The sequence below is a fragment of the Oncorhynchus nerka genome, linkage group LG15 (genome assembly GCF_034236695.1).
Source record: "Oncorhynchus nerka isolate Pitt River linkage group LG15, Oner_Uvic_2.0, whole genome shotgun sequence".
In the NCBI taxonomy this organism is placed as follows: domain Eukaryota; kingdom Metazoa; phylum Chordata; class Actinopteri; order Salmoniformes; family Salmonidae; genus Oncorhynchus; species Oncorhynchus nerka.
The window spans coordinates 35574563-35601638 of record NC_088410.1 but is presented as its reverse complement, the minus strand read 5'-3'; the positions used below and the strand labels follow the sequence as shown (position 1 = coordinate 35601638).

The 27076-nt window shown below is 39.7% G+C and overlaps 1 protein-coding gene across 1 annotated transcript; it reads left to right on the top strand.

The window, feature by feature from the left end:
* Positions 1-573: 573 nt before the first annotated feature.
* LOC115142567 (integrin alpha-X-like) lies at positions 574-25315 on the top strand. The gene is given in 33 exon segments (XM_029682118.2): positions 574-609; positions 612-666; positions 2920-3034; positions 7808-7905; positions 8143-8210; positions 8566-8680; positions 8898-9028; positions 9860-10002; positions 10104-10257; positions 12708-12843; positions 13187-13263; positions 13506-13629; positions 13773-13915; positions 14155-14295; positions 14489-14627; positions 14630-14685; positions 14803-14933; positions 15110-15264; positions 15782-15948; positions 16152-16274; positions 16362-16432; positions 16550-16691; positions 17113-17211; positions 17364-17443; positions 17679-17756; positions 17862-17940; positions 21099-21206; positions 21310-21351; positions 21473-21598; positions 22693-22806; positions 22909-22938; positions 23038-23148; positions 23245-25315. Coding segments are annotated over 33 exon segments (3633 nt in total). The 5' UTR covers positions 574-588; the 3' UTR covers positions 23506-25315.
* The last annotated feature ends 1761 nt before the right edge of the window (positions 25316-27076 follow it).

Here is a 27076-nt window from a genome sequence, read left to right as displayed (position 1 = left end):
GGTTCTGTTACTAGGCCTATGTGATTTCAAACACAATCAATAAAACTCTAACTAGAATCATATGTGAAATAAAATGAAACTCATCTGAATTGCCAAATAAGCTTTCTCATGTGTTTGTTGTTGCCTCTGTAGTATGTACTCGATACCGGTTTCCTTGACAGGGTTCTCACATTTTGATACTTAGAAGTTATTCTCACTGGGGAAGTATAAAAGAAGGGGACAGGGCAAAGTACCAATACCAACCATCCAAAATAGCAAATTGCAAAAAAAAATGTACATCCACTTTCTCACCCAAATGATAGTGATCCACCGCAGCTCCTTTTGGGGGTGGAGACGCCTCGTATAAGAAGATAGTGATCCACCGCAGCTCCTTTTGGAGGGTGGAGACGCCTCGTATAAGAAGATAGTGATCCACCGCAGCTCCTTTTGGGGGTGGAGACGCCTCGTATAAGAAGATAGTGATCCACCGCAGCTCCTTTTGGAGGGTGGAGACGCCTCGTATAAGAAGAGGCACGCATGAAACAAAGTACAGGAAGACAAGTCACTTTCATTTGCAAAGGTTGAGTGTTGCAATATTTTCCTCACTGCATGCTAGTGAACAAAGTGAAGGAGAAAAGATGTCCAGGCAGGGACCCCTCTCCCTGCTCACCTGGATGGGAGCCATAGGTAAGTACTGACTAACAGGATTTCACTCAGCTTAATATTATCATCAGCTCAACTAGTAAAAACAAGTCAATTACTTTCAATACTACACGTTTTAAATTGTAGTTTAGTTTTAGATTTGCTATTCCTGACTCAATCTTAGTCTTACCATGTTGAACTGTTCACGCCATTGTAATCAATAGACACACTTGAAGTATTGTAGAGGAGGATATGTTTTCAAAGTGGATGCTTAACTTGCACAAGGATCATTTATGTAAAAGAAAAGTGCCTAATGTTGCCATTTCCATCGGCTAATGGGGATCCCAATCAAATCTAATGCTCTAAATGTTATTTACTTGTTAGATGCTCCATTGTCATTATTTTGGGGGCTTTTTAGAAAGTAGAACTAGTCATACAGTATCTGTATTTGTGGTTTCACGTCAATAACGGTAACCGACTTCCCCATTTTTCAATTCGAGGCAGTAGTTGGTTGGAACTGTAGGTCACTTAATCTTTTAAACCTAGATACAACTTTATTGTCGATTCATGGTTTTGAGACAGTCAATGATAAGCATGAACTATTGGCCATTTATCACACATTTTTCATGGTGAAAAAGTCAAAGAAGTTATTTACAAACATTCACGTTTGATGATGGCAGTTCTGGCTGAACAACAGTAGCCTATAACCTATGTTCAGTCAAGAATGTTGAAATTAGGATTCCTCAAAATACGTTTGTGCACCTTCTCAGCCATGTGCACATATTACAGACTGAACCTTGTTTACACCAACGTCTACACCAGACTATGATCAGCTGGGGGCACTGTTTTTGATGCTATATTTCTAGTTAGCATATATATAATATATGCAACAAATCATCCACCAACATGGTTCTGTGGCAATGCACCACATAACCAATAAGCAAAGCATTAACAATATAGGTTTCAACATACACTGGACCAGCGCCATTTATTTGGGCTGGATTAAACAATGATGGGCAAGAACATCTTTAACCAACTGTTAGCCTAAATGTAATTCAGAACACAGTGGAGCCACATGTAGTGGTATGTTGTAACGATTGGGAGAAGCCCAGGTAAAATGGAGACTCGTTAATGCTCACCTGTGTCATCCAGATGATGTGCCAGCCCAGCGATTAGCTGTTTTGTGCGTCTCCGCGGTGGGAGCGACAACAACAGGACCATGGCCAGAGGCCAAGCGCTCGGCCAAATTGATAACTACAGTCTCGTCACAATGCACAACAACAGAAATGCATGAATTTACGTTAGGAAAAGTTCTGAATGGACATAGAGAGAATAAGCAAACTCACAAACATACCCGTCAAAAGGACCCAACATTTAAAGCCACCAGTGCATTTCAAACACACAAGCAAATCACACTTCTCCTTTCCTAACAACGTTGGCTATTAAAAACCTAGGCCTTAGATAATGCTAAAACAATGTAGCCTACCAAATTAATTGACAAGGAAAGTTTGAAGGGGGAGAGATACAGCTATGTGATAGTAGACCTTTATTGTGAAGGCATATATGATATTTAAATCTGTCTCTGGTGGATATTCTATGACCCGGTATTGCATAGCACAGGTCAGGGGGTATGACAGCATAGGCCTGCGAATGATTGATTAATATATGAATTACCCGAATTTGTAACACATCTCTGTCATCACTGTTCCCATCTTTCACAATTCACACTTCTCCGCTGGCATCAGCTCCACTGGCCTTTCCCTCTTCCCCTCCCTCTGTCTATTGATAATAGCTCTTGTACGAGTTGCCTAGCTCAATGCAAGTCCCAGGAATAGCAATATATAGTTTGGTGACTTATTTTTGAGCAATTTTTTGAGCTAATATGGAGAAGCAGCTTGCTCTTGCTTCCTGAGGATAAAATAAGCTACAGGGTTGGCAATGAACTGGCGGGAAGTTTGACTGGCTAGAGCATGTAGCTCTGGTGCAGTAATATTTATATCAATAAATAACTGTATCCAAATCTGTGTCCAAATCTGTATCCAAATCTTGCCCACATAGCGCCAGCACTGGTTTTCATTGACCACAATCTAAAATATGAAATAATGCCAATTTCCTGTGTTGTAGGGAAGATTGGATATCTACGATTTGTGTGAAATGCTGTTTTAAATGATGTATTTTATTGTACACCGTGAATTAGGCCTACTAAACAGTTCATATTTACGAATATCATTTTTATGCATCTAACCCTAATAGTTGTGTCTGTCATCCGATTGTACCCTTCTTTCTTTTCTTCGCCAGCTGTCTCTTCAATGGCTTTCAACATCGATGAAGCAAACCCCAAAATCTACAAGGGGGAGGAAAAGGATTTCTTTGGTTACAAAGTCCTGCAATTCATATCTGGCCAAGACAAAGGGCAAGTGTTATTGTTATCATCATAGTGAAAAATGCTAAATATTATGTTACAAACTTCATCTGCAAAACAGTATCACACACCTGAGGAAACAAAAATGACCAGAAAAATGCACCTGTGTCTGCAAAGATGCACTATATACAGTTGAAGTCAGAAGTTTACATACACCTTAGCCAAATACATTTAAACTCAGTTTTTCACAATTCCTGACATTTAATCCTAGTAAAATGTCCCTGTCTTAGGTCAGTTAGGATCACCTCTTTATTTTAAGAATGTGAAATGTCAGAATAATAGCAGAGAGAATGATTTATTTCAGCTTTTATTTCTTTCATCACATTCCCAATGGGTCAGAAGTTTACATACACTCAATGAGTATTTGGTAGCATTGCCTTTAAATTGTTTAACTTGGGTCAAATATTTCAGGTAATCTTCCACAAGCTTCCCACAATAAGTTAGGTGAATTTTGGCCCATTCTTCCTGACAGAGCTGGTGTAACGGAGTCAGGTTTGTAGGCTTCCTTGCTCACACACACTTTTTCAGTTCTGCCCACACATTTTCTATATGATTGAGGTCAGGTCTTTGTGATGGCCACTCCAATACCTTGACTCTGTTGTCCTTAAGCCATTTTGCCACAACTTTTGGAAGTATGCTTGGGGTCATTGTTCATTTGGAAAAACCATCTGCGACCAAGCTTGAACTTCCTGACTGATGTCTTGAGATGTTGCTTCAATATATCCACATAATTTTCCTTCTCATGATGCCATCTATTTTGTGAAGTGCAGCGGTCCCTCCTGCAGCAAAGCACCCCCACAACATGATGCTGCCACCCCCGTGCTTCACGGTTGGGATGGTGTTCTTCGGCTGCAAGTCTCCCCTTTTTCCTCCAAACATAACGATGTTCATTATGGCCAAACAGTTCTATTTTTGTTTCATCAGACCAGAGGACATTTCCCCAAAAAGTACGATCTTAGTCCCTATGTGCAGTTGCAAACCGTAGTCTGGCTTTTTTATGGCGGTTTTGGAGCAGTGGCTTCTTCCTTGCTGAGTGACCTTTCAGGTTATGCCGATCTAGTACTTGTTTTACTGTGGATATAGATACTTTTGTACCTGTTTCCTCCAGCATCTTCACAGGGTTCTTTGTTGTTGTTCTGGGATTGATTTGCACCTTTCTTACCAAAGTACGTTCATCTCTAGGAGACAGAACGCATCTCCTTCCTGAGCGGTATGACGGCTGCATGGTCCCATGGTGTTTATACTTGCGTACTATTGTTTGTACAGATGAACGTGGTACCTTCAGGCATTTGCAAATTGCTCCCATGGATGAACCAGACTTGTGGAGGTCAAAAAAAATAAATCTGAGGTCTTGGCTAATTTCTATTGATTTTCCCATGATGTCAAGCAAAGAGGCACTGAGTTTGAAGGTAGGCCTTGAAATACATCCACATGTACACCTCCAGTTGACTCAAATGATGGCAATTAGCCTATCAGAAGTTTCCAAAGCCATGACATCATTTTCTGTAATTTTACAAGCTGTTTAAAAGCACAGTCAACTTAGTGTATGTAAACTTCTAACCCACTGGAATTGTGATACAATGAATTATAAGTTAGTGTATGGAGTTTACCTAGGATAGGATAAAGTAATCCTTCTCACCCCCCTTAAAAGATTTAGATGCACTATTGTAAAGTGGCTGTTCCACTGGATGTCTTAAGGTGAACGCACCAATTTGTAAGTCGCTCTGGATAAGAGCATCTGCTAAATGACTTAAATGTAAATGTAAATAAGTGAAATAATCTGTCTGTAAACAATTGTTGGTCAAATTACTTGTCATGCACAAAGTAGATGTCCTAACCGACTTGCCAAAACTATAGTTTGTTAACAAGAAATTTGTGGAGTGGTTGAAAAACGAGTTTTAATGACTTCAAGCTAAGTGTTTGTAAACTTCAGACTACAACTGTATATCCATAGCAATGTATTTAGAAATATAAATGTCTCTGTAAGCTCCAAAAGTTTTGGGACAGTCACACATTTTTTGTTGTTTTAGCTCTGTCATTATACAATGACTATGGGGTTAGTGTACAGACCGGCAGCTTTAATTTGAGTGTATCTTCGTCCATGTCTGGGGAAGCAATTAGAAACTACAGCACTTTTTGTACATAGTCCCGCCTTTTTAGGGGACCAAAAATGTTGCGACAAATTCACTTATTCAATGCATTTGCAATGCATTTTTACACATTTTGCTACGTTACAGCTTTATTCTAAAATGGATTAAAAAAAATACTCTTCATCAATCTGCACACAATACCCCATAATGACAAAGACAAACAGGTTTTTAGACATTTTTGCACATTTATTAAAAATAAAAAACAGGAATACCTTATTTACGTTAGTATTCAGACCCTTTGCTATGACACTCAAAATGTAGCTCAGGTGCATCGTGTTTCCATTGATCATCCTTCAGATGTTTCGAGAACTTGATTGTGGTCCACCTGTGGTAAATTCAATCGATTGGACATGATTTGGAAAGGCACACACCTGTCTATATAAGGTACTACAGTTGACAGTGCATTTCAGAGCAAAAACCAAGCCATGAGGTTGAAGGAATTGTCCGTATAGCTCTGAGACAGGATTGTGTCGAGGCACAGATCTGGGGAAGGTTACCAAAGAATTATGCAGCATTAAAGGTCCCCAAGAACACAGTGGCCTTCATCATTCTTAAATGGAAGAAGTTTGGAACCACCAATACTCTTCCTAGACCTGGCTGCCAGGCCAAACTGACCAATCGGGGGAGAAGGGCCTTGGTCAGGGAGGTGACCAAGAACCCAATGGTCACTCTGACAGAGCTTTAGAGTTTCATCTCTGCAGCACTCCACCAATCAGGCCTTTATATTAGAGTGGCTAGACTGAAGCCACTCCTCAGTAAAAGGCACATGACAGCACATGGAGTTTGCCAAAAGGCAGCTAAAGACTCTCAAGACCATGAGAAACAAGATTCTCTGGTCTGATGAAACCAAGATTGAACTCTTTGGCCTGAATGCCAAGCCTCGCGTCTGGAGGAAATCTGGCACCATCCCTACGGCAAAGCTTGGTGGCAGCAGCAGCATCATGCAATGGGGATGTTTTTCAGCTGCAGGGACCGAGAGACTCAGATTCGAGGGGAAGATGAACGGAGAAAAGTACAGAGAGATCCTTGAAGAAAACCTGCTCCAGAGTGCTCAGGACCTCAGACTGTGGTGAAGGTTCACCATCCAACAGGACAACAACCCTAAGAACACAGCCAAGACAACACAGGAGTAGCTTTGGGACAAGTCTCTGAATGTCCTTGAGTGGCGCAGCCAGAGCCCGGACTTGAATTTGATCTAATATCTCTGGAGAGACCTGAAAATAGCTGTGCAGCGACACTCCCCAACCCATCTCAACCGATTGGCTCTTCAGAGAAGAATGGGAAAAACTTGAATACGGGTGTGCCAAGCTTGCAGCATCATACCCAAGAAGACTCAAGGTTGTAATTGCTGCCAAAGGTGCTTCAACACAGTAATGAGTAAAGGGTCTGAATACATATGTAAAATGTGATCTTTACATTTTATATTTTTAATAAATTGGCAAACTTTTCTAAAAACCTGTTTTTGCATTGTCATTATGGGAATTGTGAGTAGATTGATGAGGGGAAAAATTGATTTCATCCATTTTAGAATAAGGCTTTAAAAATATATGTATTTAACTAGGCAAGTCAGTTAAGAACAAATTCATATTTACAATGACGGCCTACACCGGCCTACTGGACGACACTGCCAATTGTGCGCCGCCCTATGGAACTCCCAATCACGGCCGGTTGTGATACAGTCTGGATTTGAGCCAGGGTGTCTGTAGTGACGCCTCTAGCACTGAGATGCAGTGGCCTAGACTGCTGCGCCACTCGGGAGCTGTAACGTAACAAAATGTGGAAAAAGTCAAGGGGTCTGAATACTTTCCGAATGCACCGTATGTGTATTAAAGTAGTAAAAATGTTAGTACTTGGTCCCATATTCCTAGAACACAAGGATTTCATCAAGCTGTGACTCTACAAACTTGTTGGATGCATTTGCTGTTTGTTTTGGTTGTGTTTCAGATTATTTTGTGTCCAATAGAAATTAATGGTCAATAATGTATTGTGTCATTTTGGAGTCACTTTTATTGTAAATGAGAATAGAATATGTTTCTAAACACTTCTACATTAATGTGTATGCTACCATGATAAGAGATAATCCTCAATGAATCGTGAATAATGAGAAAGTTATACGTACAAATATCATACCCCAAGACATGCTTAACTCTCACCAGGTTAGCATTGTTTAGGGGTTATGATATTTATGCCTCTGTAACTTTCTCACTCATTATTATTCAAGATTCATTGAGGATTATCCGTTATCATGGTAGCATCCACATGAATGTGGAAGTGTTTAGAAACATATTCTATTCTTATTTAGTTTCTTAAATGATGTGAGCTGCATCCAATGCCCACGACTAAAGTGCATCAGTGAATTAGTTATGCATACGTTGATGGAATGGAAATTCTGACTTGTGTTTCATCATATCACACCTCTGACAACATCCTGCTTTCCTCCTTCAACATGCAGCTGCTACTCTGACCTTAGTAACCAAACGAAAGCAGATATACAAAAGTCATTTACCACATTGTCAGAAACGTTATGCAACCATTCTTGATCTAATGTTTGTCATATATACAAGAAGTGGATACAGTCTCATCTAAATCGACAAAACTAACCTTTCACCCACAGGGTAATGGTCAGTGCTCCATATCAGAAGAACGGATCTGGTGGAATCTGTAGATGTGCTCTAGACAGAACAGACTGTACAGACTGTTACACTCCTCAAGGTAGAGATGGAAGTTGATGATACACTATACTGTACTTACTGGACTGCAATTTAGAAAGGTGGTTACCTTAACAAAATGATTAATTATACGAATTATTAGAACATGTAACACCTATTCACGGTAACCATGGCTAATCGATATTTGTCAGAGTATTAAAATATTGCTGAAATGTCAACAAGGTCCTGAAAATGAGAAACACTAGTTGATTCTGCAAGTCTGCCTTTTGCCTTCCAACAGAAACTGACACAATCAAGTACATTGGACTGTCTATGGCTGGACAATCTACTTCTCCTCCAACATTCACTGTAAGATAACCACCATGTTCTTGTTTTCAAATACTCCATGTGAGTGTACTGTATATATGTAATATATACTGTATGTTTGGCAGCATTTACATAGGCAGTCTATTTCGGAATTTTTCTTTACTAATTGGTCTGTTGACCAATCAGATCAGCTCCACCAATTAGTGTAAAAAAACATATCAGAATTGGGCTGCCTGTATAAACTTGAATGACTTGCTTCACTTGAGTCATAAAACAATACCTCAGCTATCTAAAAATGATCATGGCAAATTCCTGTAACTGTCTTTGGAGACATCTGAGGTCCATCAGACAACCCATTATTTTATCACATTTACAATGATTTATTCTCCTCATTCAGGCCTGCAGCCCTGGTCTGGCACACGAGTGTGATGGGAACTCCTATCTGAACAGTATCTGTTATCAGTTCAACAGCCAGCTCCAGATCACCTCGAACTTCACACCTGCCTTCCAAGGTATAACGGCGAAACTTGAAGACAATTGTTGATAATAATAACATAACCCAAGGGTTTTAGGTATACATTGACTGTTTATTCATGTCATGTTAAATTACATTAGGATTAGGTCACAAAATATTAATTGTGAATGATAAGATTTGGATTCCTGAATATGTAAAGATTGTTGTGAGTGTTATCCATCATATACATTTATGTAATTCACTTTCTCTTACAGAATGTACTAAGAAAATAGTCGACCTCGTTTTCCTCTTTGACGGATCAGGAAGCATGACAACGGAGGAATTTGATAAGAACAAAGGTTTCATAGACAATATCATGACAACCCTAAAAAACTCCTCAATCAAGGTAAACTTCCCTTTAAATGTAATAACTTGAATCATGCTTGTGAGGTTGCTGAACATACATCTGTTTATCTACACTCTTAGAAGTAAAGGTGCCTAGAAGAAGCTTTTGGGTTGCCACCCCGGCAGAACCTTTCCAGTTCAAACAGGTTCCTTGAGGAACCTCCATGCCTCCAATCAGATTGGAGGCATGGCTTATTAGAGGTGTGACTTTCAGACTTTTTGACCACCCGTAAGCATAAATGTCATTCCTGTTCATCATGTTAAGTTTCACAATGCAAACCTAAATTCTTGAATAATTATACATATTATATATTTGAATATAATGTAAATAATATTATCTATTCTGTTTACATATAGTAATGAAGTGGCAACTATTCCCACTTTGGAAGAGCATAGGCTCTTGAGGAACACCTCTGTAAGCCTCATTGATGCTACAAAGATATTTGGGTTTCATCATCACAAGTGATGATAATACAGCAGAACAGATAAACAGGAGTGAAATTTACTCTAATAATGGGTGGCCTAAAAAATATATACATTATCTTAATGCCACACAATTACTAAGCCACGCCTCCACTCCTGGGTTCCTCCAGGAGCCCAATGCTACATTGAACCATTAACCGTTCCTCCAAGAAGCCCTCAACTAACCAAAGGTGTAAATATGAACTATTGACTAGCAATGGTTCCTTGTAGAACCTCAGGGGTTCCTTGAGGATCTTCAGGGTTCCTCGAGTCACCACTAATTCTAAGAGTGTATGTGCAATACCCATGAATGTCGCTGCATGGAATGAAATCAGTAATAGTCAACTTTTCCTCTTTTTTTAAACCACAGTTTGCAGCGGTTCAGTTCTCATCAATAGCCAGGACAGTTTTCAACTTCAATGACTACCAAGAGGGGAGAGCCTTGACTAATCTTTGGAAAGAAAAGCACATGTCTAATCTAACCAACACACATCAGGCGATAGACTTTCTTTTGTAGGTCACAATTGAACATTATTAATCAGTTTTACTTGATGAACGGGGATTGTGGTGTAAGAAAGATAGCTTGATCTGTTGTTTGTATACATCTAATTCAGGAAAAACATTTTTGAAAACCAAGCCGCCGGCGCCACCGCAGATGCAACTAAAGTACTGGTCATAATAACAGATGGAGATCCCAGTGATACTGATAAAAGGTTTAACTCTATCAACAGAAGTGATGACAAAAACATCATCCGTTTCGTTATTGGGGTAAGTCCTTAAAAGGGGAGAGTCTGTATCCCCCCAACACGACACCACACAATTGTATGACTAAATGAATTTGAAACTGGTTTTATTACAATAACTACAGCTGGTTGATCACTAGCCAATACATTTTGACGAGGAGGCATGCGCTCCTCCTAGTTGAAACGACCAAAGGCCAATATATTTGCATCTCTGTGAACTTCAAGTGAAATGGTTTGAAAACGCACCTCAATCGAGGGATGGAAGATGTCGCTGTAGTGCTACAGTACTTATCCCACAACAATCTACGGTGAATGAAGAAGATTGAAATACAGCAAGTTTTTTATTAAACTGCCTCATTCATCCTCATGCTAGTTAGCTAATGCTAAAGCAGCAGTGTTTTTATCTGATCAATTTACCGTCATTTCTCGATTTACCTTCCATCCCTAGATTGAGGTACATTTTCAAATCATTTCACTTAAAGTTCACAGAGGTGCAAATATATTGGCAAATGGTCGTTTCGACTAGTTGATCACCAGTGTTGGTGCTTTTAATGTATGATTTCAATGTATGCTGCTTACATTCATGTGTTTTCCCCAAATAATACACAAGCTGGGGAGTTTTTTAAAGCTGCAATGTATGTACCTTTTTGGGCGACCCAATCAATTTCACATAGAAATGTGTGTTTATAGATCTGTCATTCTCATTGAAAGCAAGTCTAAGAAGCGGTAGATCTGGTTGATCTGTTCTATGTGCGCTATTTTTATGCTTCCCGTTTTTATGTTTCGATTTAGTGTCTTTTACTTTCAGTTTTGTACACCAGCTTCAAACAGCTGAAAATACAATATATTTGTTAATGGAAAATATATTTCACAGTGGTTTGGATGGTACAATGATTCTCTACACTTTACTTCCACGTTTTGTCACAAACTGAAATGAAGCGAACTATTAGAAATGGCAGAGCGATTTCTGCATAGTGCATATTTCACCTGTTAGAATCCTTTAACTTTGTGCTACATGCCACAGGGCCAACACACAACAAAGGCCATACTCTTGATCTCCTGCTGTCCTATGGTCTGAATATTGATAACTTGGAAACTATTGATGTGTCTCTGACCATCTCAGTATTGGTTTTAAAATGCTTTCTCCCCCATCTAAAAATGTGTCTGTTCCCACTCCCATCAATACCTCTACAACTGCTAGTAAATTTACCAATGCTTTTTAATCCTCTGCTAATGATCCTGTTGTGTGACATCACACTGATGATTTGCTGAACAGGTTCAATTACATACGGTATGTCAGGCTACGTTAGGCTCAGCGACACCAGTTAAAACCAAGGATAAAGTGTCTGCCAGAGTCTCACCTTGGTTAGATGACCACACTCGTTACCCTTAAAAGGTTATTCAAAAAGTTTTATATCTTAAATGTAAAAAGTTTAAAAAAATAAATGCTGAACGTAAAAGGAAAGCCTCAAGTATTCTTTGAGATAATGAAGGATCTGATGAGAAATTACAATGTTGTGGTTAAAGATGCAAGAGCAAACTACTTCTCTACCCTGATTTAGCAGACAATTAATCATCACCTTAGAAAGTGCTGTCCATTTCGTTGTGTTAGACTTGGAAACAACATCCAATTTATCCGGCTCAACAATAAGAAATCTGAGGTTATTTTATTTGGCCCCCACCTGACCTCGAGCTGCATGTGAAGGTTGTCCAGACCCGCCTTTACGATATCATCTAAGAAATACATTGCTTTCCGTAATTATTGGGATAGTGAAGCATTTTTTAAAGTTTAACTCTATACTCCAAAAGTTTGGATTTGTAATGAAACAGTTACTATGAGGTTAAAGTATAGATTATCAACTTCAATTTGAGGGTTTTTGTGTAAATATTGGCTGTGTCATTTAGAAATGACAACACTTTCTATACATACTGTAGTTCCTATATTTCAGGGTAACAAAAGTATTGGGATTGGATTGACAGGTGTTTCTGGTTAGTCAGGTGTGTTCTGTGACATCATTTGTGCAGGCACAAGAGAGCTGTCATTGTCTAGTCTTGAGTCTAGGCTTTGCGTTTGCCTTTGGTGGAAGGAGAACTAAGGATTCCATCTTTAAGGCTTGGTTAAGCCCCATTCCATTTCTTAGATATTTTATCTCCCTATGAGCCTGGATGCAGCCTGAGATCCTCTGACAGGGCACTGTTGGCCATTCCAAGGTCCAGGTGGAATTTGTATTTTTATTCTCCTTCCTCCTGTTTATTACTTTTCTTTTCTTTTGAATGATGTGAAGCACTTTGTTACTTGTATTAAAAAGCGCTATACAAATACTGTTTATTATTATTATTATTATTGTTATTAGTAGTTTCAAGAGTCCAGTCCAACTTTCCAGTTACGATGTGAATGTTTAAATATCATGCATATTGAAAAGGAAATTAGACTTCACTATAATTCCTGTCCTCAAGTGATATATTTCTTGGCAGGTCAAGAATGTCGATTTGACGAAACTAAAGTCACTAGCATCAGAGCCAAAAGAGAACAACACTTTCCTCATCCAGGACTACAACGGACTAAAAGGAATCCTAGACAACTTACAAAAAAAGATCTTCAACATTGAAGGTACAACTCCAGATTCAGTTGAAATCCCTTAGTACTGACTTATTTTACAGCAAAGTGGGGTGGCAGGGTAGCCTAGTGGTTAGAGCGTTGGACTAGTACCTGGAAGGTTGCAAGTTCAAATCCCCAAGCGGACCTAACTTTACAGGTCTGGACAAAGGTCAAATAAAAAGTAGCTGTCAATCGAGATTTGCTATTTGTAAAAAAATATATATTAAAAAAACTGAAGTGGAAATACTGGTCACCTCCTGATGGTATTTATTTCTGGTTATAACACCTTACTCAATACATTTCACAGTAGAAGTATTAATGTATCGCTAGTTATATCAGTGTTCCTATATTCTAGGTTCCAAGACTGCTCTGGCTGGAAACTTGACGAAAGAGATGTCTCAGAGTGGGTTCAGTGCTGTCTACGTTAATAAGGTGAGATACACGATAGTATGTCCAGTATGTTTTATCATCTTAAATGTTCATTTGTAATATGTATAAATTGTTTTAAAATGTTTACGACAACGTTTTACTACAAATCCTTGTAAATGCTTAAATACTCATTTATAAATGTAATGACCACCATTGCAACTAGTTTGAAGACACAATATATAGTTAATGAATGCTTATTTAAAAAATGTCATACAATATGACCCAATGTTTTATTTCCTCTACAGGATACCTTGGTTCTGGGCTCAGTGGGGTCAAACGACTGGCGTGGATCTCTCTTTGAGACTGAGGGTCTGAGATCCGAGGAAAGGGAAATTCAGGACCCCACATTGGACAAAGATTCCTATATGGGTAATGGAACATTAAGCTCAAAAAAATATATTGCTCAAAAGTGAATTTGAACAAACAACTTTTTTCAAGGCTCCATTAGTTCAGATGTTTCAGAGAAGGGAGTGGAGTTACAATGTACCTACAGTTCTTTATTGTTCTTATAGGATACTCTGTAGCTGTTGGGAAGAAGAACGAGAACCTTCTATATTTTACCGGAGCACCAAGATCTGAACACATGGGACGGATCCTACTTTTCAACAAGGTTAACAACAACTGGACTGTGGCACAAAGCTTGTCTGGAGAACAGGTTGGTAAACATTAGCTATTTCTGTAAGCAGTGTTGTATATCAATCAAGTTATACAATAGGGACAGCATGAAACCAGCTTTTTGTGGTTACTTCAACAGTTGATTCACTCCTCCGATAGTATAGAGGAACACATGATATCACTTTTTATGTTTACTAATGAGTTCCATTCAAAAACCAGAAGACTTCTTAAAACATTTCAAAACCATTTTTGTATGAATGTAAGTTTGGATTTTCTCAGATGGGCTCCTACTTTGGGGCAGAGCTGTGTTCTGTGGACATAGACTCAGACGGCAACACAGACTTCCTCCTGGTGGGTGCACCAATGTTTCACCAACCACCGAGAGAGGGCAGGATCTACGTCTACACACTGACTGATAAGGTGGGCTGAACTGTGAATCTCTGAACAACAGGTTCAAATGCTGCAATTTGTGGTTGAAAATGTTCATCAGGGACAACGTGATCTGGAGGCCGATATTGATTCATTTGGACATAAATATCCATCCTCTTCAATAACACTGCACAAAAAGACAATGTAATATGGATTTATCTTCATGTGATCTCTCCTTTATTAGCTGGAACTGAGGATGGAGATGAATGTTTCAGTGATGGCACAGGGTAGATTCGGCTCCTCCATCTCCTCTCTCACAGACCTGAATGGAGATGGGCTGAAGGATGTAGCTGTGGGCGCTCCACTTGAAGATGATCACAGGGGGCTGTGTACATCTACCTGGGTGAAAAGCTAAAGGGGATCCGCCCTGAATTCAGCCAGGTGAGACAGACGAAGATTGAAATCGTTCAAAAAGGCTCATGATCAAAGAAAACAGACATCCCTCCTGGGATATCAATATCAAGGCCTTTTCATGAAATGTTTGTCTTCTTACTGCAGCGCATCTCAGCTGCGATGATGAGATCTAAGCTCCAGTTCTTTGGCCAGACGATTGATGGGAAGATGGACCTGGGTGAGGATGGACTGACTGATATCGTAGTAGGAACGCGTGGCGCAGTTGTCGTCTTGAGGTACGAGTCCAAAAAAAGGATAAGAAAAGACAGCTGATTTAAAAGAACAGAAAAAAATATCCCACTAGTGTGGGATCTGCACTGAATGGGGACTGCGCTCAATGAGGTGTGGGCGGTGCTACCCAACATCGTACAATGTAGGCTAATATCACTGTCTTTATCTCAATCCCTCACAGGTCCCGACCGGTCCTCAGCGTCTCTGCTCATCTCCACTTCCATCCCTCGGAGGTCAGCACTGATAACTTTGACTGTCTGGCAAAAGAGACCATTTCCCCTGTGGTGACTCTGACAGCCTGCTTTAACATGGCAGAGGCAACAAAGAGTAAAGCTGGTAAGAAATCTCAGCACATTAGGAACACTGATGGCTTTGTGCTTTCCAACATAAATCATGATCTGAGACCACATAATGGCCTTGGTGGTCTAGGCCGGAGCCTCGGTGCATAGCTAAATTACTGACCTCAATACGTGGGTCTGGGTCTCTTCCTAGTCTGAAGACTAGTGGAGGCTGCTGAGGGAAGGGCGGCTCATAATAATGTCTGGAACAGAGCAAATGGAATGGCATCAAACACATAGAAACCATGTTTGATACCATTCCACCCATTCCGCTCCAGGCATTACCACAAGCCCGTCCTCCCAAATTAAGGTGCCACCGTCCTGTGGTGAAGACCCAGATGAAGTTCAAGTGTATCGAAAGGTTGGACCTCGGTCTGGATCTGGGTCACAAGAGTTAAGGTCTTGACTCCATCTCTGCCTTCTACTTTAATGGTGTTCATAAGCAGGCAACCATGAGGTTCAGAACTTCTCTCCCTGATAAGGAAGCCATTTCAGACTCTTGTGTACCTTTCCAGTGGTGCTGAGTGCAGGGATGAACGTCTCCTACACGCTGGATGTGGATCCAGTGAGACAGAGGAGCCGGGCCTTTTACAATGACACGAACAAAGGAGCCAGAAGACTTCTCTCTACTGTGGAGCTGAGAAAGGAGCGGACCTGCTTCAACCACTCAGTCTACATGACAGTAGGATCAATGAGAAACTGTAGCTATGCAACAATACAACAACCATAATGTCTCTCGTAAGGAGGGGATTTAATAAGTAACATTAACTTGTTAGGTTGCTGAATTCTTATTGAATTGTTATTGTCTTATTCAGTGATGAAAAGAATAAGGGTTGTTCAGGACTATGGATAGGGAAATGAATGCCACATTTTCTTTTCTTCCAGCAATGCGTGATTGACACATTATCGCCCATAATCATCCAACTTACATTTTTTCAATCTCAAAGCCAACAAGAGGGTTGTACTGCCATTCTGAATACTGACAGTCCTACAAAGGCTGTGGTTGAGGTACGAGGATACGTACTGAGTATTGTAATTTAGCCAAAGACCTGTGAAAACAGGTCATCTAAACACATTGTCTTGAATTCATCATAGGTGCCCTTTGAAAAGAACTGCAAAGAAAATGAAGCCTGTTTGGCAGAGCTTGAGGTGGACTTCAACTTCATGTAAGTGTCTGATAAACAGAGGCCATATAAAGTAACTTGTTTGTAACTATAATAATTACTGACTGCTCATCAAAAAAAGCATGTTTTCTGACTGTACGGTCTTGTCTCTCTTATCAGCACATCAACTTTATTAGTGGAGGACCAGAGTTACTTTAATGTGACTATAAGACTGTCCAATCACGGGGATGACTCCTATAACACCAGTCTAACCCTCCTCTACCCTCCTGGCCTCTCATTCTCCATGATGCATCTTCTGAAGGTAATACCGACACCCCTCCATCTATTGTGTAATTCATTCTGATGTTTTCTTCTTGATCTCGTCTAAACCAGTGTTATTCAAACCTGGAGACCCAAAACATGTTCAGCCAATCAAGGGTTAGATGATTAGTTTAATCAGGGGTGTTCCTCCTGGGCTGGAACCAAAGCTTTCCTTGCTCATCTTGTGGGTCTGCAGAACCAGGATAGAAGAACGTTGATTCAAACATCAGTTTGCCCGCCAAACATTTAAATGTTCCCTACATGTGCTAATTATTCATACAATTTTGCAACATATTAAGTGTTGAATGTATTAATTCCTTAAGCTGTTAACAAGCTTGTTTGTTTATTTTACACTATGTCAGTGACTCAGATGTACAAACTGGAATTATTTACACACTTGAAATGGTGTCTGTATTCCATAGTCCACAAGGAGAACGGTGTTCAGCTGTGGTGGTCTGGAAGATGAAATGGACAGAACTACATGCAGTGTCAGCCTCCCTGTCTACCGTAGTAAAACTACAGTGAGTGATTACTTAATGTATATACCAGTAAATAATGCTCAACTGTGACTACACTGCTAAAGCTTTTAAAATGTTGTCCTTAGATGATAAAGATGTGACAAATCAGTAACGTCTTTATTTTTTCTTCTCAACGATGCCATCTTCCTTTTCAGGCTGTGTTCACCAGTAAATTCCATATTTTGAATACATACGACTGGAAGGACACAATGGAGATGACCGTCATTGGACTGAGGTAGAAATCTGCTTTCAGTGTGAACATGTTAGAGCAGCAGCTAGACGAGAGATTAGAATCAGTCCAGGAAACGCCCTTCATTTCCCCATGTTGTCGAAGTATTGAACAAAACATTGCTTAAAACTAAGATCTAGTTTAATACAACCGCAATACCTTCTACTCAATTAGCTGAAGGACTTCATAGCATTCCATTAATGTACACAAAAAATGCATTTACCTTTGCTTTTGTTTACAGCGACAATGGAAACTCAACCAATAGTTCCCTAACCCGGACCATCCCTGTTCAATTTGCAGTTGACCTGGTAGCAAAAGCGTAAGTCTTTACAAGCCTATACTTGACATTTTGTTTGAGAATGACTCCATCAAGTTAATTGAATATAATCAAGGTGACTTATATATCTTTTTGTTGTTGTTGAAGCCTTCCCCAAGACTCCACCACTTACATGAACTTTACTCTGGAGGACACATCACCTAAAAGACTGGTGAATGTATATGAGGTAAACAATCAGCTGCTATTGCTGTGACTGATCTTGAAATTGTGATTCACTCTACGTGAGGGACATTTTTTCTGATGCTTTACACTCTAAAAACAAAACATACTTTTACTGTTACTCAAGCCGTTTTAAATACATTCAATAATCCAATTAGTGTGAATACTCTGATTAATATAATAGTTTGATTAAAACGTTTAAATGCATTGCAAAAATAACAATTTCCCTTACAATCCATTTTACATGGACAGCTGAATATAAGGCTACCTGGTGGGACTTCTGTCACAAATACGTTCTATCCCAGTGATCATATCATGTTTGGGAAGCATAAGCAATAAGCATTTTTCTACGGCTGGCCATGCTTTCCACCTGGCTACCCCTACCCCGGTCAACAGCACTGCACCCCCCACAGCAACTCGCCCAAGCCTTCCCCATTTCTCCTTCTCCCAAATCCAGTCAGCTGATGTTCTGAAAGAGCTGCAAAATCTGGACCCCTACAAATCAGCCGGGCTAGACAATCTGGACCCTTTCTTACTAAAAATTATCTGCCAAAATTGTTGCCACCCCTATTACTAGCCTGTTCAACCTCTCTTTCGTGTCGTCTGAGATTCCCAAAGATTGGAAAGCCGCTGCGGTCATCTCCCTCTTCAAAGGGGGGGATACTCTTGACCCAAAGTGCTACAGACCTATATATATCCTACCCTTTGAAAGCCAAGTCAACAAACAGATTACCGACCATTTTGAATCTCACCATACCCTCTCTGCTATGCAATCTGGTTTCAGAGCTGGTCATGGGTGCACCTCAGCCACGCTCAAGGTCCTAAACGATATCTTAACCGCCATCGATAAGAAACATTACTGTGCAGCCGTATTCATTGATCTGGCCAAGGCTTTCGACTCTGTCAATCACCACATCCTCATCGGCAGACTCGACAGCCTTGGTTTCTCAAATGATTGCCTCGCCTGGTTCACCCTCCAGGCAAGCTTCAATGCCATACAACTCTCCTTCCGTGGCCTCCAATTGCTCTTAAATACAAGTAAAACTAAATGCATGCTCTTCAACTGATCGCTGCCTGCACCTGTCCTCCTGTCCAACATCACTACTCTGGACTGCTCTGACTTAGAATACGTGGACAACTACAAATACCTAGGTGTCTGGTTAGACTCTCCTTCCAGACCCACATCAAACATCTCCAATCCAAAGTTAAATCTAGAATTGGCTTCCTATTTCGCAAAAACAAAGCATCCTTCACTCATGCTGCCAAACATACCCTTGTAAAACTGACCATCCTACCAATTCTCGACTTTGGCGATGTCATTTACAAAATAGCCTCCAATACCCTACTCAACAAATTGGATGCAGTCTATCACAGTGCCATCTGTTTTGTCACCAAAGCCCCATATACTACCCACCATTGCGACCTGTACGCTCTCGTTGGCTGGCCCTCGCTTCATACTCGTCGCCAAACCCACTGGCTCCATGTCATCTACAAGACCCTGCTAGGTAAAGTCCCCCCTTATCTCAGCTCGCTGGTCACCATAGCATCACCCACCTGTAGCACGCGCTCCAGCAGGTATATCTCTCTGGTCACACCCAAAACCAATTCTTTCTGTGGCCGCCTCTCCTTCCAGTTCTCTGCTGCCAATGACCGGAACGAACTACAAAAATATCTGAAACTGGAAACACTTATCTCCCTCACTAGCTTTAAGCACCAGCTGTCAGAGCAGCTCACAGATTACGGCACCTGTACATAGCCCACCTATAATTTAGCCCAAACAACTACCTCTTTCCCTACTGTATTTATTTTATTTATTTATTTATTTTGCTCCTTTGCACCCCATTATTTTTATTTCTACTTTGCACATTATTCCACTGCAAATCTACCATTCCAGTGTTTTACTTGCTATATTGTATTTACTTCGCCACCATGGCCTTTTTTGCCTTTACCTCCCTTATCTCACCTCATTTGCTCACATCGTATATAGACTTGTTTCTACTGTATTATTGACTGTATGTTTGTTTTACTCCATGTGTAACTCTGTGTCGTTGTATGTGTCAAACTGCTTTGCTTTATCTTGGCCAGGTCGCAATTGTAAATGAGAACTTGTTCTCAACTTGCCTACCTGGTTAAATAAAGGTGAAATAAAATTTAAAATTTAAACATTTATTCTGCGTGTGCAAAATATGAGAGACACCTTCCTCAATTCGTTATGGCATGGACTCTACAAGGTGTCGAAAGCATTCCACAGGGATGCTGGCCCATGTTGACTCTAATGCTTCCCGCAGTTGTGTCAAGTTAGATGGATGTCCTTTGGGTGGTGGACCATTTTTGATACACACAGAAACCTGTAGTGTGTGAAAAACCCAGCAGTCTTGCCGTTCTTGACACAAACCGGTGCACGTGACACCTACTACAATACCCCATTCAAAGGCACTTTAATCTTTTGTCTTGCCTATTCACTCTCTGAATGGCACATACACAATCCATATCTCAATTGTCTCAAGGTTTAAAAATCCTTTAACCTGTCTCCTCCCGTTCATCTACACTGATTGAAGTGGATTTAACAAGTGACATCAATAAGGGATCATAGCTGTCACCTGGATTCACCTGGTCAGTCTATATCATGGAAAGAGCAGGTGTCCTTAATGTTTTGTACACTCAGAGTATAAAGTTTGTATGCACATTTGTTTGTTGTTGCTTATGACCTTGCTCATGCTTAATTTGCTCATGACCTTACACCTAGTAAGATCATCAGAGAAAGGTGTTCACATGACTAATGCTAAACTGAGCATTGCCATTGTTAGTTTAATATTGAATTATTAGTGTGCATATAAACATATTCTCTGTCCACTGGAGGATGGTGGCACCTTAATTGGGGAGGACGGGCTTGTGGCTATTGGCTGGAGCGGAATCAGTGGAATGGTATCAAATACGTCAAACACATGGTTTCCATGTCTTCGATGCCATTCCATTTGCTCCGTTCCAGACGATATTATGAGCCATCCACTCAGTCGCCTCCACTGTCTCTGTTGCCCAAGGCTTGCTCTTTTGGGGGCTTAGGTATATGTTTTGTTACATGTTCTGTGACAAATGCCTTTGTATAAAATCTCAATATAAATGTTATTGTTAGGTTGGTTGATTGAATTGTGTCACTGTTTACAGGTGCAGAACTTGGGATTTAAGTCTGTACCAGTCACAGTCACCTTCACTTTCCCAACTAAGCTTGAGCACAGATTTGAAATGAAGGACTACGAAATATCTGTCTTACAGGTAAAACTGTTCACATTTCCTACGAAAATGCTGACGTTTCACTGCCACTATTTCTTTCAATAGGAAACAGCCTAATACAAGTTTCCTTTCTTTTTCTTTGAAGAACCACACTCAATGTGGAAAGGTTATCAATTCAACAACAGAGGTGAGTATTCAAATATGGCACTCACTCTTGACATTGTTGGTCACCGATCCAATCAGGTTACAACTCAGTGTAGTAAATAATGTTACTGAAACACACATTTAGCTTCTGGCTGTGTTTACAGTACTGCTCTCCAGAAAAATACTGCAAGTCCATCGAGTGTGAAAGTTTCCTTTTGGAGAAGTTTTTGACAGTTACATTTGTGCTGTCTGGAAATGTTTCCTTCAAGGACCTCGATCAACATGCAAAGGTCTGTATACAGCCAACTTCAACAAATAATGGTACAGAGTAACATGCTAATAATGAATGAGACAGACAGCAAACATCTCACTTTTAAATCTTTGTCATAGTTATTCTTTAGCACGCTACACCATTTAAGCTTGAAACGCCATTCAAACTTTTAAAGGTGCAGAGTGGTAAGGACCAATGTGCTTGCATACAACCTATTGATACATATTATACTTTTTAAACTATTGAGCTTTTTGTCCTCCATCCACTTCCATGGGATTTCTTCAACATTCTAAAGGTTCCATTGTTAGACTCCCATGAATTCCAAGACTTTATTACACAAATCGAGAGATACAGATATCTTAATAACCGCATCAACTTCATTCGTTAAGTTAACTTCCCACTGTTGACTACGCAATGCAAGAGACGTGGCAAGTAGCCTAGTAGTTGTTGAACTTCTGAAGGCTTTTCAGTGGTCTTCAATGTGCAAAATCATACTGCAATAGTCTTCATCGCAAAAACATCATAAAAGGCATCTGATTTTATGATATAAACTTGAAGCCCCCTGCAAAAGACCAGGAACACGGAAGTATGACGTAGGAACGCGTCACTTGCCTGGCTTATTAACTGACAAATCGGCTACTTTCCCAACAACTTAGACAAACACTTAAGAGGGTGTGACATCTTGGTCTACTTCTCTGCTTTTCAAATCTATAATCAGAACAGATATCTACCTATCAAATGATGCAGCTTTGTTAGTTACTGCATTGACTGCACACACTTTTACAAACAACTGACATTTTGACCATTTTCCGAGCATTTTATACCACAACTTAGACATTATTACCTATGGGTCTACTACTTCTCTGCTATTTAAATCTGAAAACACACAGCTGTTCTAATAAGCACTACTTTTAGTTTGAACTTTGACACATCTGCCGTTTTGACCACTTTCCCAACTAGTTAGACGAAGCTCTATGTTTTTGTCTAACTTCTCTGCTATTTAAATCTGAAATCAGAACACTTCTTCTACTACCACAAAATGCTTTTAAAGAATTGAAGCAAGGCACACCATTTTATTTAATGTAGTTTGACTAACAATATCTCACTCTACAGAGCTTGTCATTGCCAAAGAAATTCACTGGGGACAGAGAAACAGTCAACTTCATCAGTTTAGTCAAACTCAGCTATGACAAAAAACGATATGCCCAGACAGCGAGTGACCCAGGGGTAAGTTTCCTGTCGAAAACTTTTCTTCAACAAAGATACAAATATTTCTTGAGCAAAGATTGACAAAAGCATCAATTTTGTATATATTTCTTTGCTCATTAGGATAACTCTACAGGCTTCCACCAAACACAGGTAATTCCGTTTGTGGAATTAAACTGATTTACTGTATAAGAATTGTTTTTAAAATGCTTGTTCCATCGTCACTCATGATCTCAAAATGTATTCCTCCAGATTGATGTCCAGGCTGAGATCATCATTCATCCACAAATAGAGCTGATACTAGGGACAGGAGTTGGAGTAGGACTCTTTCTCCTGATCATCATCACAATGGCCATGTATATGGTGAGTTTCAATGATGCGACGGAACCTTTACTTCTGCATTGTAAAGGACCAACACTTTGATTCATATTCTTCACATTGTTTTTCCTTTCTACTCAGCTGGGATGTTTCAAGAGAAAAAGGCTTGTTGATAATGCACTGGAAGATGAGAATGAAGGGGAACAGAGGGAGCAAGATGACGCTGTTCAGCCTATAACAGAGAAAAAGCTAGAGCCTGAGAGTGAGCCTGAGAGTAGAGCAGTGGAGTCAAATTCTCTCCTTGACGACAGTCAAACAGAAAACAATGGCTTCCCCACTTGTGAGGCGGTAGGGGAGGGACCAAAAGAAGAACAGGATGTGTCAGAGTCAGAAGCAGGCTGATGGAGTAGAGAAACTCTTAATGCCACTTCCATATGCAAGGGACTATTTCATAGCAGGTTAGGAGAACTTACGCAGCAGGTTAAGATAATTGGCGTAGCAGGTTAGAGAAAGGAGTAGAGGTCCAAGCAAAAAAAAACTCAGAGAATAATTGTTAGATTAATATAGTCTGTCTTGACCACAGAACCACGCATATCACTCAATATGTGATTAAGTTTGAAATACATTTTTTTTTAAAAAATACATTACCGTTCAAAAGTTTGGGGTCACTTAGAAATGTCCTAGTTTTGAAAGAAAACCAAATTTTTTGTCCATTAAAATAACATCAAATTGATCAGAAATTCAGTGTAGACATTGTTAATGTTGTAAATTACTATTGTAGCTGGAAACAACAGATTGTTTATGGAATATCTACATAGGCGTACAGAGGCCCATTATCAGCAACCGTCAGCCCTGTGTTCCAATGGCACGTTTGTGTTAGCTAATCCAAGTTTGTCATTTTAAAAGGCTAATTGATCATTAGAAAACCCTTTTGCAATTATGTTAGAACAGCTGAAAACTGTTGTGCTAATTAAAGAAGCATTAAAACTGTCCTTCTTTAGAGTAGTTGAGTATCTGGAGCATCAGCATTTGTGAGTTCGATTACAGGCTCAAAATGGCCAGAAACAAATAACTTTCTTCTGAAACTTGTCAGTCTATTCTTGTTCTGAGAAATTAAGGCTATTCCATGTGAGAAATTGCCAAGAAACTGAAGATCTCGTACAGCGCTGTGTAGTACTCCCTTCACAGAACAGCGCAAACTGTCTCTAACCAGAATATTAAGAGTGGGAGGCCCCAGTGCACAACTGAGCAAGAGGACAAGTACATTAGAGTGTCTAATTTGAGAAACAGAAGTCCTCAACTGGCAGCTTCATTAAATAGTACCCGCAAAACACCAGTCTCAACGTCAACAGTGAAGAGGCGAGTCCGGGATGCTGGCCTTCAAAAACAAGGACATTTCTAAGTGACCCCAAACTTTGAACGGTAGTGTAGATGTTTCATGGACATTGATGTTTGATTAGACGTGACCAAAGTGATTCAGTATTATACATATTATATACTTTTTCAATGTTCATGTCAAGGTAAAAAATAATTTATCTTTGTATTATTGCTGTAATGTCATTATTTAAAGTGCTATGTTCTTACTAGAGAAATGTACATTGGCAAAGAGCTTTATTGTTTCATGCGTTTCACATTATTCTGTAAGATGTACACTATATTTACAAAAGTATATGCACACCCCTTCAAATGAGTGGATTCGGCTATTTCAGTCACACCCGGTGCTGACAGGTGTATAAAATCAAACCCACCGCCATGCAATCTCCATAGACAAACATTGGCAGTAAAATGGCATAACCGGAGAGCTCAGTAATGCATACCCATAACATGATGCAGCCACCACCATTTCTTGAAAATATTACGAGTGGTAGTCAGTGATGTTGTTGGATTTTTTGCAGTATTACTTATCTGCATTATATTTCAAACAGGATGCATGTTTTGATATTTTTTTTCTGTACAGGCTTCCTTCTTTTCACTCTGTCATTTAGGTTAGTATTGTGGAGTAACTAAAATATTGTTGATCCATCCTCAATTCCCTCATATCACAACCATTAATAATTAAACTGTAACTGTTTTAAAATCACCATTGCCCTCATGATGAAATCCCTGAGCAGTTTCCTTCCTCTACGGCAACTGAGTTAGGAAGGACGCATGTGTCTTTGTAGTGACTTGATACACCATCCAAAGCCTAATTAAAAACTTCACCATGCTCAAAGGGAAATTCAGCGTCTGCTTTTATCATTTTTACACATGTACCAATCGGTGCCCTTCATTATGAGTCATTGAAAAATCTCCCTGGTCTTTGTGGTTGAACACAGAATGAGTCCATACAACTTATTATGAGATTTGTTAAGCACATTTTTACACCATTATGTAACACGTGGAAAAAGTAAAGGGGTGTGAATACTTTCTGAAGGCAAAAAAACCTCTACTTTCAGTTGTACATTTGACTTGTTTTATTTAAAATTTAAGTGGGTAGGGTATACAGAGGAAGTACTGTATAGTCAAGATCTAGTGTATTTGTGAATTGCACACCAATGTACTTTTGAGTTACTTTAAATACCTATTTGAGAAAAATTCATGATCATATGATAAAATCAATTAACATGCAAAAGAAACAAAAACTATGAACTAACGTTTAATACTAATCACAGCCAAATCCTGAAACGGCTCAACATAATATACCTTACTATAAGGAGGGAGAACAAAAACATGCTATTTTTTTGTATATAATTTTACACATGGGAACAAGAACCAGTTGAGTGTAATAACATTCCATTGTTCACTCATCGAATAACAGGAAATGTAGTCAGCAAGAGTGGAGGTAGAGAGAAAGGGTAAGTTGTTACTAGTTTACTGGCTAAGTGTTCTAGTATGTTACTTTCTGCTTTAATCAAATTAATTTAACATTAATTGATACGGTTTTTATGAACGGCTTGATACGGTTTTATGAACGGCTTGATACGGTTTTATGAATGGCTTGAAACGGATTGCTCCATACCTGCTTTGTAATCATAGGTAGTATTTTACACAAAAATGCACAAAATTAACTGCTCCTACACTAAATTATTTGGACATTTAGAAAAACAGTCCCGATCTGATGGTAAACACCACATTTGCAGTGCCAGCCGTTCATGCCTATGCCCATGATGCTGACTGTCAGGTAATGAATACATTTTTTTCTTTATAATTTATTCTGTTAAAAAAGTATTCTTTGTAGTTGCATATAGTGGCCCTAATAGTATTAAGAAACAGTTTTTTTTGTCCTAGTCCCTTAATTAATCATCATCACCCATTGTAATGCTCATTATGGTTTCTGATTGTACTTTACATTTCAGGTCACTGATGGTACCAGGTATGCTAATTCAATCAGATGAATTGGAAGCAGGGCTTCAATAGCTGGAGACAAGGCTTTCTTCTACAGAGCTCCTCTTTATGGAATGGTTTGCCGAAGTGAGAGAATCAGACTCAGCCTCAACCTTCAAGACTTTTCTCTTCTGTCAGTCCTATGATTGAGTGTAGTCTGGCCCATGGGTGGGAAGGTAAACAGAAACATGAAAGCCATCTGACCCTAGAGTCTTGAAATGTTTGCACCCTCTAATGCCTGCTGGTCATCTATGAATGCTTGAAAGTGTTTTTGTGTGCTCTATCTTGTTCTTAGCATGCTTATTTAAGATGGTGAGGAAAGCACTTTTAAAGAACAACCAGGCATCCTCTACTGAAGGGATGAGGTCAATATCCTTCCAGGATACCCGGGCCAGGTCGATTAGAAAGGCCTGCTCGCTGAAGTGTTTCAGGGAGCGTTTGACAGTGATGAGTGCAGGTCGCTTGACCGCTGACCCATTATGGATGCAGGCCATGAGGCAGTGATTGCTGAGATCTTGGTTGAAAACAGCAGAGGTGGATTTAGAGGGCAAGTTGGTTAGGATGATATCTATTATCTATGAGGGTGCCCGTGTTTACAGCTTTGGGGTGG